Raw genomic sequence first — 14,711 nt, forward strand, 5'->3', positions numbered from 1 at the left:
TAAATAAAATTGACCAATAAAATAATGAAACGCTCGCATTCAGCGTTGTGTCGTTATTTCAAATAAGAGAGAGAAAGAGCTGCATCAAATACTAAAATAGAAAGGGCTCTTATAGACTAAGGTCCATTGTTGTTTGCTATATAAGGGCTTGGAATTTTATGATATAAAGGCCAGCTCTTTAAGAGAATTTACCCTTGTATTTGAAATAATTGAACACGCCCTAACACTTTTAATCGTTGTATGTTAGTTGTGTCCATATACAAGTGATATTTGATTTGACTGAGTTTTGAATTCTATTGCCACAATTACTGTAATGTTTTAATAAAGCAATTATCTAGAAATGTCGATTCTCAGCATCAACATCTCAAAATTTGTAATGATGAGTATAACGTTGCAGAGTAAATATTTGCAATTAATCAGGAAATATTTTGATTTATTAAACATTGCTTAAACAAACTGCCTGTAGGCAACAATTGTAATACATCGATAAATGAGTGAAGAATTTACTGTAATCTCAATGCATCGAATTACGGTCAAATTGGCTTTAAATCAAGCACATCAAGTTGCCATCTTGGGTCTCATTAAGTATACGCAATGTTTTCGCATTTTGCTTACGACTATGTGATGCTATTGCATGGTGTAATTTATGCATTTGTTTACATTTATTGGGATGGCTTAGACAACAAACAAGCACAACAAATATAGGATAATATTTATAGTAGTTCAGTTGACTTGCAGTTGTTCAATAAATGCTGATCAAAGTTCACTGAGACCAAATGAGCCTGTGTTTGTTGACAATGTAATTTGCGAGGCAAATAATTTTCAGAAGGCGCCAGCAAACTTTACAAGAATTCATTTGACGCACATAATTTAATATAGTGGAAACTCCGTTAGCAGACGCATTTATTAACCACGCACTTTTTTCAAGACATTCGTTTTTGGTTATGTGAGTAGGGCACTATTTCTGAAGGTTTTTATACCAGTTACACACATTGTAAAAAGGTATTATAGTTTTGTGCCAATATGAAATGTATGTTACTGCCAAACCAATAAAGTCCAGGAACAACTGCTAGTACGAAATGTCCGAATCAACATTTACATTTCAGAGACTATACGAGACAGTTACCACGTTTTTCTTTTATTTGAAATGAGCACCGGATATCTTAGGCTGTACAATCACTTTATCATTCTTACTGCAAAAAGTAGTAAAATTTGCTATGTTATTCATGGCGCATATAAAGTTGATTTTCAATTTTAAATGTCATTCCCCTTGTATGTGCAAATTATGAATCCGCATGGAGTCCTTTTTATTCGAGAATAAAGTTTAATGATAATGATACTGCACTTTTGTAATAAAACCCTTGTCGAAAGTTGCAAACTTCTGGTTAAGTGTTGTGTCAAGCTCATTGTGAAATTTGGAATTCAAATTTGAACTACACAATCATTGAATCAGTAATAAATAAATACATTTTCTTTAAAATGCTGTGGTATGATAAATCCAAATATAAGTTTAATTAAAAGCTATCATTAAAGCGAAGCAATTTTATTTACGAAATATTATTGACAGTAGTTGAGATAATATTTACTGGGAGAGGAATCGGAATTAAGAAGAAAATAAGTCAAAGATATCATCATTGGACGAGACAACATTTAATAACGTTTCATAAAATTAAATAGGCCCTCGAGCATGAAAATTGTTGCGGTGCATTGATGTCAGTATTAAAACAACATGTCGTATTTATATCTTCTGCCATACTCCATGCAGAGTACTTAAAAATACAGACATACGCATGAATACGACACAGACGTTACTTTAAGGTATTTAAATTCGCAAAAGTTGATGGCGCTGCGAGTGCAAACCGGAAGCTGGCGTAGCAACTTATATTTTCGTATGTAATTTGTTGTCGTTGTTGTCAGCGCCACCTGTCGCCATAGGCGTGGTAACTGATATTTCAGACCAGACTGTGCTTGCTGCATGTGCCCAGCCCAGTCGCTGGCTGCACACCACACTCACTCATACTAACACACACACCCAAGTACTAACACACACACATAAGTAAAGCACATACATATCCACACACACGCATGGCATGCGAGTAATCTACATGAAACGGCGGTAGGTTGTTTTTTCCGCTGGCTTTTGCCGCAGCTGCCATCACAACAAGTTTTTGCTAAAGTAAATTAAATTTTAGCTTAAATGGAAACTTTTCTTTTTGCCAACGCATCTCTCAAGCCTCCCCCTCCCCGCTCACCGCTCGCCACGCCGACCATTCCGCTGCGCTCCTCCTCGGGGCAATAGCCACCGCGTGTACTGTCTTAGTTTAGTGGGTCTTAATTAAAACGCGACTCGTCTCGCAACTTGAAGCAATGTGTTTGTGCGCGGCCCTTGATGCTTAATTAAAATACTTATACGACATGGTGCACGCCGCCAGATGTGATGTATGTCAACAGCTGTTAATGCCACACCTGAATCATCATGCCGGTGTGCACGGCAAGTGAATCAAGTGTTTTCCACCCCCCTTCCTCCCCCTTAAAGTATACTACTTTTGTGCGTTTGTGTGGCCGATTTCTTTCGTTCAACGTGTTTACTCGCTTTCTTAACATTTCCCATTCTCATTCTCAGTCTCAGTCTCATTCGCGTTGCATTCCAAGTTTCACATTCTTGTCCCTACTTCGCCAAAGTGCGCAATCTGCGCTAATTTGACGCCCCCTCAAAATGACACAAGCACTCACTCCAACTGCATAGTTCATGTCGCAGTTTAAGCATTATGCACCACATACCAGACTTTTGACTTTTTCAACTTTCCCAAAACGTACCTTTTGCGTGAAAAAATTAAAAAAAAAAATGCATGAGTATATGCATGATTTGCTTACAACTGTTTTTATGAAATTGATACTTGGTATTGTAAACGTGTTACTCTGAAAAGAACACTTGTAGAACTAATGAGACTTATGTTGAGCAACAAATTTTAATATTTCTTGATATTACGTTGCCTTAAAATCAAGTCGCCCAAGTCGTCGATATTGTTGTTTGCATACAACAATCAAAATGGCTTAGTTCATATTTCAAAATAAAATTAAACAAGTAAGAAAGCTAAAAAAAAAAATTGTATTCACATGAAAGTTTGAATGGAAACGAACTTAAACTTATGCATATAACAAAACATTTGAGTATTATATGATTACAAATTTGCGAGAGAGCATTATCCATGCTTGATCAACAAGGGTTTTTTTCATTTACCTGATGAAATTGGTGTCAAAACATTTTATAGAAACAGAAAAGATTTTTTGAACCTATGCGAAGTGAATACTTTTGGTCTTTTACATTATAAATAGAACAGACTATAAAGACAGCAATGTAGAACGACTTTTGGGTAAATGTTAGTCAATTCGGCAGCTTAGTTTATTCAGCATCCGGATGCAATGTTGTTTATATCTGTAATGTCGAGCCATACGATCTTTGATGAAGCATAGAATTTCTTTTCATTTAATTGATTTTGCTTAGTGTAGCTTGTGTGTACGACTTAAAGAATATGCAAAATAAATTTGGGTAAAAAGTATAGTATAATTATTTATTTTCAATTTTTACAATTTTTACCAAATTAATGAAATAACATATTCTTTGGAAGAATCATTAACGCCAAGTGCGAGCTCGATCGGATCGCGATATACAATAGGTCTTGGATGGCCGTAATGCGGCTTTATGAGGATCATTCGAAAGAACATGAATAAAAGGATGATCTCTTGTATCGATATCAGATATGCGTGCACTACTGCGCCGATTCACTGCTAGGGATTCGTCGCAATTGTCATCAATACGATTGGAAATAGCCTGAGAATCCATTTTACATGACTTAATAAGCTGCATAGAACCTGGACAGGGACGTATAGGAAGATGATCTTCATAGCAGACTTCTCGGCACACATCTATTGAATTATTGCTGTCTATGGGTGGCATGCCTCGGTGTTGAAAGCATTTAACGGGGCAAGATGGAACACAGGGCTTGTATGGGTGCTCTTCAGCTGCCATTTTTGTAATTTTCATGCAATGTGCGAATATCTGATTCCGATCCGATTCTTGTTTCTGGCGACATTCCTCGTTGTGCTCGTATTGTCTATAGGCCAAGTCCGCTTTTGAGTGGTACCCAGGCCAACAATAGTCACGAAGTTTACTCCTTTGCACCATTCGACCTTCTGGTTCTACGTCTAACTGGTTTTTGCGTCTGTAAACTTCCACAGCCTTTGCAATTGGATAAATAGGTCTTCCCGCTTCACGAGCCTTTTTCGCTGACTTCAGGGCATCATTGGTGAAGTTTAGATCCTCTTGCAGATAAGGATTCGCTTGGCACTCGGCCATACGCATTTTTTCTTCCCGTTGCTTTTCCAGAAACTCGTCTCGTTGACCGAACAATGTGCTACGTAGCTCAGACGTCGCTTTATCTTTGCGTAATTGCTGTATATTAGCAAATCGTTTGTTCGTCTCGTGATTTTTCAACCGTCCCGCAATTTGATATCGTCGAATCTCAGCTTCTTTCTGCCTCTTCTCCCTCGCTTGCCTTTGTTCGATTCTCTGGTAAGCACGTCGCTGCTTAGACAATTCCTCTATCTGACATTGACGCCGTGCTTCGTCCATCTCGACCTCAACATCATAACGGTCCACAATCTCTTCATGCAGCTTTCGATTTTGTTGCTTGCTGGCCTCTTGCTGCCTGCAGACTTCCACTGCTTGTTTCTCTCGATTCTGAATGATTTTATTACGCATAGTGTTGACTGCAACATTGTAGCGTGTGTCCAAGTGTCGACGCCTTGCATTATCCACACATATTACTCTATCATCTATCTTATTACATATTTTCTCAACTAAATGGATATAATGTTATTCAGATTCAGTTCATATTTTAATATACATACACTTTGTCACAGCTGCCTTCTCTTTTAATGATTCTCGATAAGCATTTCGACAAAATTCGCGCCTTTTCTCTGCAAGTTTTTTCGCAGCCTTCAGTTCCTGCTCATGGAGACATTTGTACTGCTCGCGCTCAACAATGCCTTCGTAGATCTCCTGTTCCTTCTCATCTGCTTTTTGCTGGCGCCTTTCTTCAATGTCTTTGAGAAAAAGAGCACGAACGACGATGGCTTTAACCTGTTCCTTGGCTTTCAACTCTTCCTCAGTCAGACTACTTGCTGGCACAAGTGTTTCTGGACACTCAATCTCATCTCGGCGTTGCTGGTTTTCAGCATTCTGAAGTATCTCGCGATTGACAGCTTCATTGTATTTGCGTTGGTAAATCATTTCGCTTTCCATCAGCGCATGATGAAGGGCACGTTGTCCTGGCTTAAGTTCCTCCAATATGCGATTTGCCCGTATTATTCGCTCTTTGCGTGTTCGTTCATCCTCCAATCGTATTTGCTTTTCCCTAATTTCGGCTTCTCTTAATTCCTGATCTAGCTTCGCTTGTTTCTCCTCATCCAATGAGTGAGCACCGACATTTGTGAAGTGTTTAGAAAGTGCATCGTGTCCTTTCTTGAGGTATTCCAAATATCTCTCATCCTCTTCAGCTGCCGCCAATTTGTCCCGCTTTGCACCCATTGTAGATCTATATACAATATCATTAAAGCGCTTAGCACTCAGTATCACAGGCAAAACTCTGCGATTCTTGAGAAACTGGACGTGTCCAGCTGGAGCAATACAAGACTTATCGAGGATCATTGTAAAATTTCCAGGGCTTTTAACAAATATAGAAATATAGTGGCGTCTTTATTTGTAATGCCCTAATGTGTGTGGTTATGAGATTTCTTGAGTTGAAGAATTTCGTTATTAGTTTTCAAATAGCTAGACTATGAATTCAAGCTCGAGAATGGATGTTGTATTTAAGTATATTAATGATTAGGGGAAAGGTGACTTCGATTGCTGGATATTTGACTGGTAAATTGACAAAAAGTGTTCCTTATATTAGTTTTTAAAGAAGATTACATAAAGCATTGCTCTCACATCTCTTTTTATACGCGACACTCATAGGGTTGAAGGGTATTATAATTTTGCGCCTCCAGGAAATTTTTGTAACAGGCAGATGAAATCATCTCTGACCCCATAAGGTATATAGATAAATCTAGATCTGAGAGACTGTAAAAGATATAGATATAATTTCCGCTAGCACTTGTTAATTTTGCAAGAAAGTCAAGTTAATTTCACAACCACTTCCACAAACGCAAATTCGATAAAAATTCAACAATTTTAGCTACATATAATATAATAATGACTAAAGTATTTATGAATCTTAAGATGCGATCAGATAATTGTTGAAATTATGTAAGAAATACATTTCTTTGTCCAAAAACGCCTGCAAAAGGGTCTTAGCTGCTTTGGTTGAAAATCTGGTTTGTTTAGTTATTTATGGTATATTTTCAATGTAGTACGATATCAATATACCAGACTCTTGACAATGTCTAATATTGACAATAAGAATTTTTTTTGAGATTTAGGAATTACTGTTTTTAAACACACTTTTAAAACACAGGATCGATCCCTGAATCCATTTAACAATCAGGCCACAATCCGATGCCGAATATAGTAGTAGTGCCTTCTGACTTTTACTTATACTTACTAGTAAATAAACATTAAAATTAATCTGAATAACGATTTTCTATCAACCCGAACTTAAAGGATCTATTTATTCGTTTAACCCTTCATAATGGAAATTGGAATTTTGAATCGAGTTCATGTATGCTTTTGATTTAGCTTCATGTTTGTTATTAATTATTTTTTACCACAATACATGAAAGCCGCAAATTGAAAACGATTTATAACCACCAAGCAATAACTTTCCTCCTCTTATGTAAATTTGCGCGAGTCTATCTAGACGAGGATTCTGGGTTGGGTAAGATTTTTCCCTTCAGCAAACAATTGGCTGAGTATTTTTTGCTGCTTGTGACGTTTATTATTTTGCATTATAATACAGATATTTGTATTTATGCTCCTTGTGGCGGCATTTTTTAACTCTTAAATGGGGATTTAAATACAAAATATATACACATATACGTATACTTGTATATCTGTACGAGCGTGCGTGTGTGTGAGTTGGTATTGGTGGGCGAATCTGAGTGTTTGCGAGAAAATCCTTTGGTGTGTGCTAATTTGAAATGCGGTCATATGTCGCTTGGCACTCTTTGTGGCTTGTGTGCCATTGACATCCTCTGCTTGTATGCGCCTCAGTATATGTGTGCGTGAGTCCTTGTGTGTGCATGTGTTTGTGTGTGTGACAGGATTTTTCGGATTTATTTTAATGCGTTTATATTTGCTTCAATATGCCATGGTGTTGACAATACATGAAAATTATTCTGAATATATGTGTGTGTATGAGAGAGTATCTGTGTTTGTGTGGGTGTGTGTGTGTGTGCAAGTGTCTCTGACTCTCGCAATATATTTATGAATTATTTATCGATATGAAGCATCAACAACAAATAGCGACAGACAACAAAGTTTTCCAATGACTTTGGCAGCCTTTTAAACTTCGATGTTTCTCTCTTACAAATATTTAAACGAACGAACGATTTTATATTTAATATTGTATTGATTGATAAGCTATTAAAAATGACTTGTAATTGAATGTTACTTAATAGTAACCAGTTTGAATTTGCTTAGAGCCCGGAAACGTAAGGCAAAATGTAAATTAGTTTTTAAATATTTATGAAATATTTATCCTATATCTGCTATAATTTATATTCAGTTAAGTTTCAAAATGATAAAAGAATCTAATAAAACATACATATCAAGTTCGGGCTTAAATATAAATTGAAGAATCGTCATTTTAATCTGATAATTAGTATCCCTTAATTTCAAAACAAATAAGTATATATATTTACATGCTAACACCACAATTATCACGAATATTCTGAACATTTTTTGTGAATTTACTATACTAAGCAAGAGACATTTTGAATAGCTTTATATAGGGCAACATTATGTATACGCCCCATATACTTGAAAAAAACACCAAATCATTTTTATTTAACTTGACCATTCTTTAACAAATGAAAGTTGCCACATCAAAATGTATCTGACCATAACTTTCACTGATTTTGCCACAAATTTTCAGATCTTCTTGTATGATAGTTGAAAGGATTGATAGATAAATATAAGCTCTGGTTATTATTACTTGATCGACTACATAACGCAGCACATGCAGCTCGATATTTTATACTCAGATTGTAATCAACAACAGTCTGCGCTTAACAGGCGGCATACACAAAAGACAGCAGGAGACATTAAGCATCGGGTCTGGTTTGAATGTGCCGGTTATATGTGAGCGGAAACGGAAAACAGATTTGTGACTGAGGGCAGTAAATTGTCAAAGGGGTGAAAGTATTATCGCAAGCAACCGCAGCAATCATTAACGTAAATGGCATAACAAGGCGGATAAACGCGTTGAAAATATAAGAAAAGGAAGAAAAATAAAAAGGAATGCGAAATATTGCGTAGCCGCCCCATTGGCCAGAAATAATTTCGGTCATGCTAGGCCACGTCATGCAGTAAAAATAACTTTCAAGCTGAGCTCGACGAAACCGTAAAAAAAAAATTTTAAAAGCCGGTTGCAATGTTCAAATTTTCATAAAGCTATGGAAAGAAGTGGATCTGAGCTACTTTGCAATTTTATTGCTTTTAAAAGCATGAAACTCTTTTAAACTAAATTTAAAAAATAATGTAGACTCCGATTATGTGAAATCACTTTTCAGGAAAACAAACTTTATATATACATATATAATATATATCAGTTTTATAGTTTTATGTTTTATGTATTATATATGATCAATAAAATTATGTTAAGCAATTTATGGAATTATTTTAATATATAACTCAATAATACTTTTTTATTATATATGAAACCCGAACTTATGTATATGTAGTGTATAAATACATTTTGCCATGAGTTCATCATCAAATATGCAAATTTCATTAATATTATCATTTATAAATAAAATTTTTTCATTAATTTGCGCGAAGACTTAAAGATTACAAAAACAGGGTATTTCGCACGCGGTTTCCCTCGTAGAACAATACTTCTTTTCGTTTGAAATCGATTTCATAAATACGTTCTAAAAATAAAAGCATTAAATTTAATCCGCTTTATGACTGTCAAAAAAGAACTCGAGCAATAATATTGAAATGCTTAACTAAAACATACAACATAAATGTAATAGCATAAACAAACAAACAACAAACATAAAGGCCAAAGTAAACAATTTTTAAAAACGAAAAGAGATACACCAATTTTGGCTGTAGTAGACCTTTTACTTCTAAATCTTTTATTGTTCGCTATTGAAACGAAAAAGAGTCGCAAAAAAATAAAGCGTATTTAACTTGAAATTTTTGAAATGTTTATTTTAAAAAAAGATAATTAATTTGAATGGCTATCCTATTCACTATATATAAAATAAAGTTATGCAGGATAATTCCCAACATTATTTATGATTAAAAAATGCAGTGTATATTTCTATAGTTGTATATGTTGGAAATTGGCTGATTATGGACTTCAAACGATATATCAACAAATTCCTATTTAATCATGCAGATAAAGTTCGCTGCTGAGTTTTAGGTCCATCCATGTAGAGAGACGCACAGCCGAACGCAGCTAAGAAATCTCAGTTCTTGATGCTGGTGCAAAGTATATAAACTTTATGCAGATAAGTTTTCTTTTGCCTGTTACACACATTTAAGACTTTTTTAAGTAAAGGGTCTAATAAATTGAGATTAAAATTGATATTTTATACAGCACGTTGTCTAAAAAAAACATAAGAAAATTTGTGATGATTTTTGCTTTCATTCTTTACGCTGAGCTGCTGCATTGGCAAAAGTCTCAAAAGTGTTTATGGCTGAAGGCAAGCGTGAAAGTTGGCCAAATGCGAAAGCCTAAAACGTTGCAAGCTTAATAGGATTTAATTCTTTGCTCTTTATTTAATTTTTGCGCTCTATGCGACCAGCCATAATGCAGCAGAGATAGCAAATACAGTACGTCCTTTTCCACCAACAAGGTAAACAACATCCGAAAGCGCCACAAACTCTTTAAACAAACCAACCAACAAGGATTAGGGACGTATGCTCAAAAAAAAATGCGTGTCCATAAAGATACTGCGCACTAAAATATGCACAATCTCAATAAAGATTGTTTGCACACTTGTTATGGGGCTTTGAAAAGTTGGGATAACAAAAACATGAGTGAATGCAGACGAAGACGAAAAATAAAGGAAAATCAATGTTGTTTATCATGTCAATACAAATGTAGTCGAATGAAAATGTGTGCACTTTCTCCTTCTCTAAGAGGAGATGTTGGCGCCAATGTCTCCTTGAATTTACGCTGGTCGGCAATAACAAATTTTCAAATCCGCAAAAAGTCGAGTACAAATAATACAATCGATTATTTAGACAGCTTAAAAAGCACTTATGGCTCAGGCAGTAAACAAAATACAAGTGCGTCTCATACACTTGATCTCTGTTGTTGGGATGAATTTGTTTTGTTGTTAGCAACTCTTGAATGTTAAGAAACTCATAAGTGCACATTTGTATTTTATCAAGCTAATAGTATATATTAGGCTTATTTTTGGGTTCGTTGTACTTTTTATTCCTCTCACAGTTACATTCGCTTACAATTAATGGGCACATATGTTGCACTTTGGGTATAGCATATGTACACAAATATTTGTTTTTCCGACCGGAAACTTGCATCAATTTTTTAAGGGCAAATAAATTCGTAATTTTTTAAAATCGATATATCATGTCCAGCCTCGGTTATTAAATGTTAAGCTTGCAACCAGCTACTGCAAATCGGAAGCTCTCTAATAAAAAACATTCATACTAAGAGCTCGCATAACAATATTCGACCTTTAGTTGCCCTGCAACAAATTTAAATAATATACTATACACTTTGGTCATCCACATGCATGTACTCCCTTCACACTATCTGTAATGGGTATTATGAACATATGGGAAACAAATATAGAAATGGCATTTAACTGAAGGCAACACTGATTAATGGGTTGTGGAGATTGGATGTTGGTCATGTAATTCTAGCGGTGTTAAGTATTTTTTATCAGAGAAATTTCTCAAATAACATGAGAGTATCAAGCGGAAGTGAACAGAATATTCATTTTGTAGAGTATCCATTTATTTGAGTACTCACACGAATCTCTTTGACACTACTTTCGACTGTGTTCATGGCGCTAGTCAGTGATGCTCAGGGGAATTTGGCGCTAAGGCGACTTATGCACAAGACTGAAATAAATTATTCGAGTAGCTCGTCAGAAGTTCAGTGAGTCCGTTTTGGGCCGGAAAGGAAGCGCTGCAGAAATTATGATAAGTACTTAAAGATAATAGGCCATGTAGCAATCAATGCGAGTCCCAAATCCCAATTGTAAAGAGCAACCGAAAGTTCGCATTGAGCTTTTGTGCGTTGTCCTTTTTCGGTTTTTCGGTACTTTGGTTCTTTGCCAAGTGCATGGTCAACGTCTGACTCTATTCATCTCTCTTTTCCTATATAGTATCTACATATTTCTGTTTCGCTCAGTTGGCCGCTCGAGCAACCTACAAATTCACTTAGATGCTTGTCGACAAGTACGTCTGCCAAGTTTTTGTTGCATTCGGAATAGAAAAATTAAAATCATCAGAACAGTAAGAATAATACAAGCAATGTGCCAAATATCCTAGAAAATCTCTGTTTTTTTCTATCGGGGAAGAAGAAAAAATACATAAATGCAAGTGACGGCATTTGTTGCATGCCAAAAAAGATTTGGGCTCTGAAAATAACAAACAGCAGGAAAATCGCCTTCAAAATGTGCCTGAACCACATTTTTGTAGAATAACATAAATTATGGATCTACAAATTTGTTGTGTCTGCCCACATAAAGTCGTTAAGAAAAAACAAATGCATATTAGATGAGATTTTCCGTTATACAATCGGTTTAAATTATTCACATACAATTTAAATAAAACTGTTTAGATAGTATACGAATAAAAATAAAAATGTCAACAAACGATTAAGTAATGAAAATAAGGGAGAATATTTAAATGCTTAGATCAGTTCAGGAATATTTAAAGGTCAATAGTTTGTGGTTTAAATTTATTTAATTAGAGAACTCAATCAGTGATTTGCGTTTCTCTTCAACTTTTAGACACGCTGCAAACATTAAACTATTGTCAGCTGAGTATTAAATGCTCAAAAGATGAATACCTTTTGGACAATTGGCGACGTGATTTTCAAGTTAACTTTACACTTGACTATGCTGATTGCTGACAACTAAAACTTTCTTTCTATGACAACTTCAACAATTCTGAAAGCCTAGTTTTTAATGTTCTCAACTAATGAATACTCCCTAAAAACATTTCGTAAATTGCCGAGAATGAGCCTTTGCTAACAAAGTAATTAACGTAAAGGAGACAAATTAATACAAATGCAGCCTGAATAAGAAGAGGTGAATAAATTTCAAGTCAAATTAAATCAACTGACAGAGGGCGCAGAACTGTGGAAAAGCGCAAAGAGTTGGATAATTCTAACTTAAGGATGAGAAAAGAGAATGGAAATAAAGATGATGGCAGGGAAAAAAATGAATAAGAATTTATTTCAAAAATGCAGGATGATGGCGTGAGGACTGCGATAAACTAAAGTAGATTTCAGGCCGAATTATAAACAGCTGTGAGAGCGTAACGCGCAAGAAATGTCAAATGTCAGACAACTGGCTGTCCATTTACCACTTGAGGGGGACACAAGGGTGCCCTCTACAGGATGGACAGGTGGGCGGAATGCGGAATACGGAATGCGAACAAAGGCTGCCTTGTCGTCCCTACTCAGTTTTGTCAAATGAATAAAAAGGTGTCTGCGACTGCCAGAGACACACAAACACACAGAGACACGACCAGAACATTGCCAGAGGCTATAGGCTGAGACCTGAGACCAGAGTTGGAGGAGCATCATAATGCAAAATGAACAAATTTTCACCGACTGCAGAAAATTTGTTCTTTAAAAAGGAGAAATGTCAAAAGAACTGAAGATTCCAATTGCCCTTCCCGTCTGTGCGGAAATGAAGTTTCTCTGCAAACTCTTATTAATTGAAATTGAAATGCCTGGAAGGTCTTCGATGCACTGACTCGGTGCCTCAAAGAGACTATTTGCCCAAGTTCAGGTAATGCAACTCGAATTTGGTTTGTTCTTGTGAAACTACATTTTCAGGTTAAAATAATTTGAGCATTTCAAATGAATTTACTTCAGTAACCATGTAAATGAAAGTTGCAATTTAAATTACATTTGGTTTTAAATAATTTACGTTTATTTCTTTAGAATAATTTGTATAATCATATTGTTAATATGAGTATCTACATATGGGGAATTTAAACTTACATCATAGTTTCCATACCAATAAAGTTTACATTTCAAACTAAGTTATTATAGTTGACATTCCGACTAAAGTTACTTGTTTATTTTCAACCTATGCTGCACTAACAATCATATGGATATGTTTTATTCTACATTGAATTGAAGATTTAAAAAAGTTTCCTAGTGAATAGTGAAAATAAACCTTTTATTTCAAACGATATACTCAAGAGATATGGCCAATAAAATAACATACAATCAAATTTATTGAATCAAAAAGGTTTGCCAAAAAAGCAAAAAGCGCTTCGTTAGATCCTTTTGTGGCGGGCATAATTTAATATTTGTAAGCTTGAAATCCAAAATACTTGAGTGAATGCTTTTTCGTGATTTCATATTACAGACAAAACCAAATAACTAACCACTAGGAATAACAAAGTCAATGAACGCACACACTCGCAGCAACCCAGACAAATTTAATGAGAGACTCTGTTGGAGGGAGAAATATGTATTCTGTGAGTGTGCACAAATTATTGTCCCGGGAACATACTATATATGTTATATGTATGTGGACCTATGCTATAAATGAGTCTGACTCTGAATCTGAATGGATGAAGGGTGTTGATTTACATTTTTGATTTATTTTATTTATTTAAGCTGATGACATCGCCTCATCTTTCACACACACGCAGTGTGCTGGATTACTTATCACAACTTATACGCATTTATTTGTGTTTTTTATTTATTTTTGCAATCTTTATTTTGTTTTTATACCCAAACACTTGACTCACTGGAACGGCATAATGTATTGAAGTGAATCGAAATTTTTGTCAGGCTCAAAAAATATATTTTATATAAATACTTTATCAACAACACAAACCAGATGATATCCATACATACATATGTATGTATGCAGTCATGCCACTCTGGTAATATGATTTCTTGTTATCGCGGTTTTTTTTTTGGGATGCTCTAAAAATGGAAACGAATATATTCCCGCTGAGTTTTTCACTTGTTCTGTTTTGTCTCTTTGCAATTGTTGTGAATTTATTGCGGCTGTATTTGTCCTTGTGCACGCTTTGTCTTAAATATTATGTTTTTTTTTTTAGGTGTTTTTACAGTACTGGACTAAGATTTAGAGTGTGCGACACTGGAAACAATTTCCTCAGGATTCAAATACATACACAGGATACAAAACAGAGGATAGCCTATATTTAACATGATTGTAGATATCTTTTATAAAGCCGAAAAATTATTATTTCAATGCGCTGACGGAATTTAATTAATTTCATACAAAACAAATTAAATATGAAGTTATAGTTGACCATTTATATATATGAATTAAACCCTATTTGA

General features: G+C 35.2%; 1 protein-coding gene and 1 long non-coding RNA gene across 3 annotated transcripts; one reads left to right on the forward strand and one right to left on the reverse strand.

The window, feature by feature from the left end:
• Positions 1-3,553: 3,553 nt before the first annotated feature.
• On the reverse strand, positions 3,554-5,884 carry LOC132792483 (GRB10-interacting GYF protein 2-like). 2 transcript variants are annotated; one of them, XM_060801886.1, is made up of 3 exons: positions 4,912-5,884; positions 4,362-4,860; positions 4,233-4,321 (listed from the first exon to the last, which is right to left on the reverse strand). In XM_060801886.1, exons 1-3 carry the CDS (start codon positions 5,708-5,710, stop codon positions 4,315-4,317), a joined length of 1,305 nt encoding a protein of 434 aa, XP_060657869.1. In that variant the 5' UTR covers positions 5,711-5,884; the 3' UTR covers positions 4,233-4,314. The 2 variants fall into 2 exon arrangements, with proteins under 2 accessions (XP_060657868.1, XP_060657869.1); XM_060801885.1 differs by having other exon boundaries at positions 3,554-4,860.
• Positions 5,885-13,408: 7,524 nt separating this feature from the next.
• Positions 13,409-14,277, forward strand: LOC132792484 (uncharacterized). The gene is made up of 3 exons (XR_009633011.1): positions 13,409-13,701; positions 13,759-13,870; positions 14,013-14,277. It is a non-coding gene; the product is annotated as an uncharacterized LOC132792484 (long non-coding RNA).
• Positions 14,278-14,711: the final 434 nt, after the last annotated feature.

Source organism: Drosophila nasuta, chromosome 3 (genome assembly GCF_023558535.2).
Source record: "Drosophila nasuta strain 15112-1781.00 chromosome 3, ASM2355853v1, whole genome shotgun sequence".
In the NCBI taxonomy this organism is placed as follows: Eukaryota; Metazoa; Arthropoda; class Insecta; order Diptera; family Drosophilidae; genus Drosophila; species Drosophila nasuta.

Excerpts from the sequence above, each read along its gene's own strand:
- LOC132792483 (XM_060801885.1), bottom strand. The coding sequence starts at position 5,710 with ATGATCCTCGATAAGTCTTGTATTGCTCCAGCTGGACACGTCCAGTTT. Across the intron at positions 4,861-4,911 it reads GAAGGCAGCTGTGACAAAGT|TTGAGAAAATATGTAATAAG; the intron begins GTATGTATATTA and ends ATATCCATTTAG.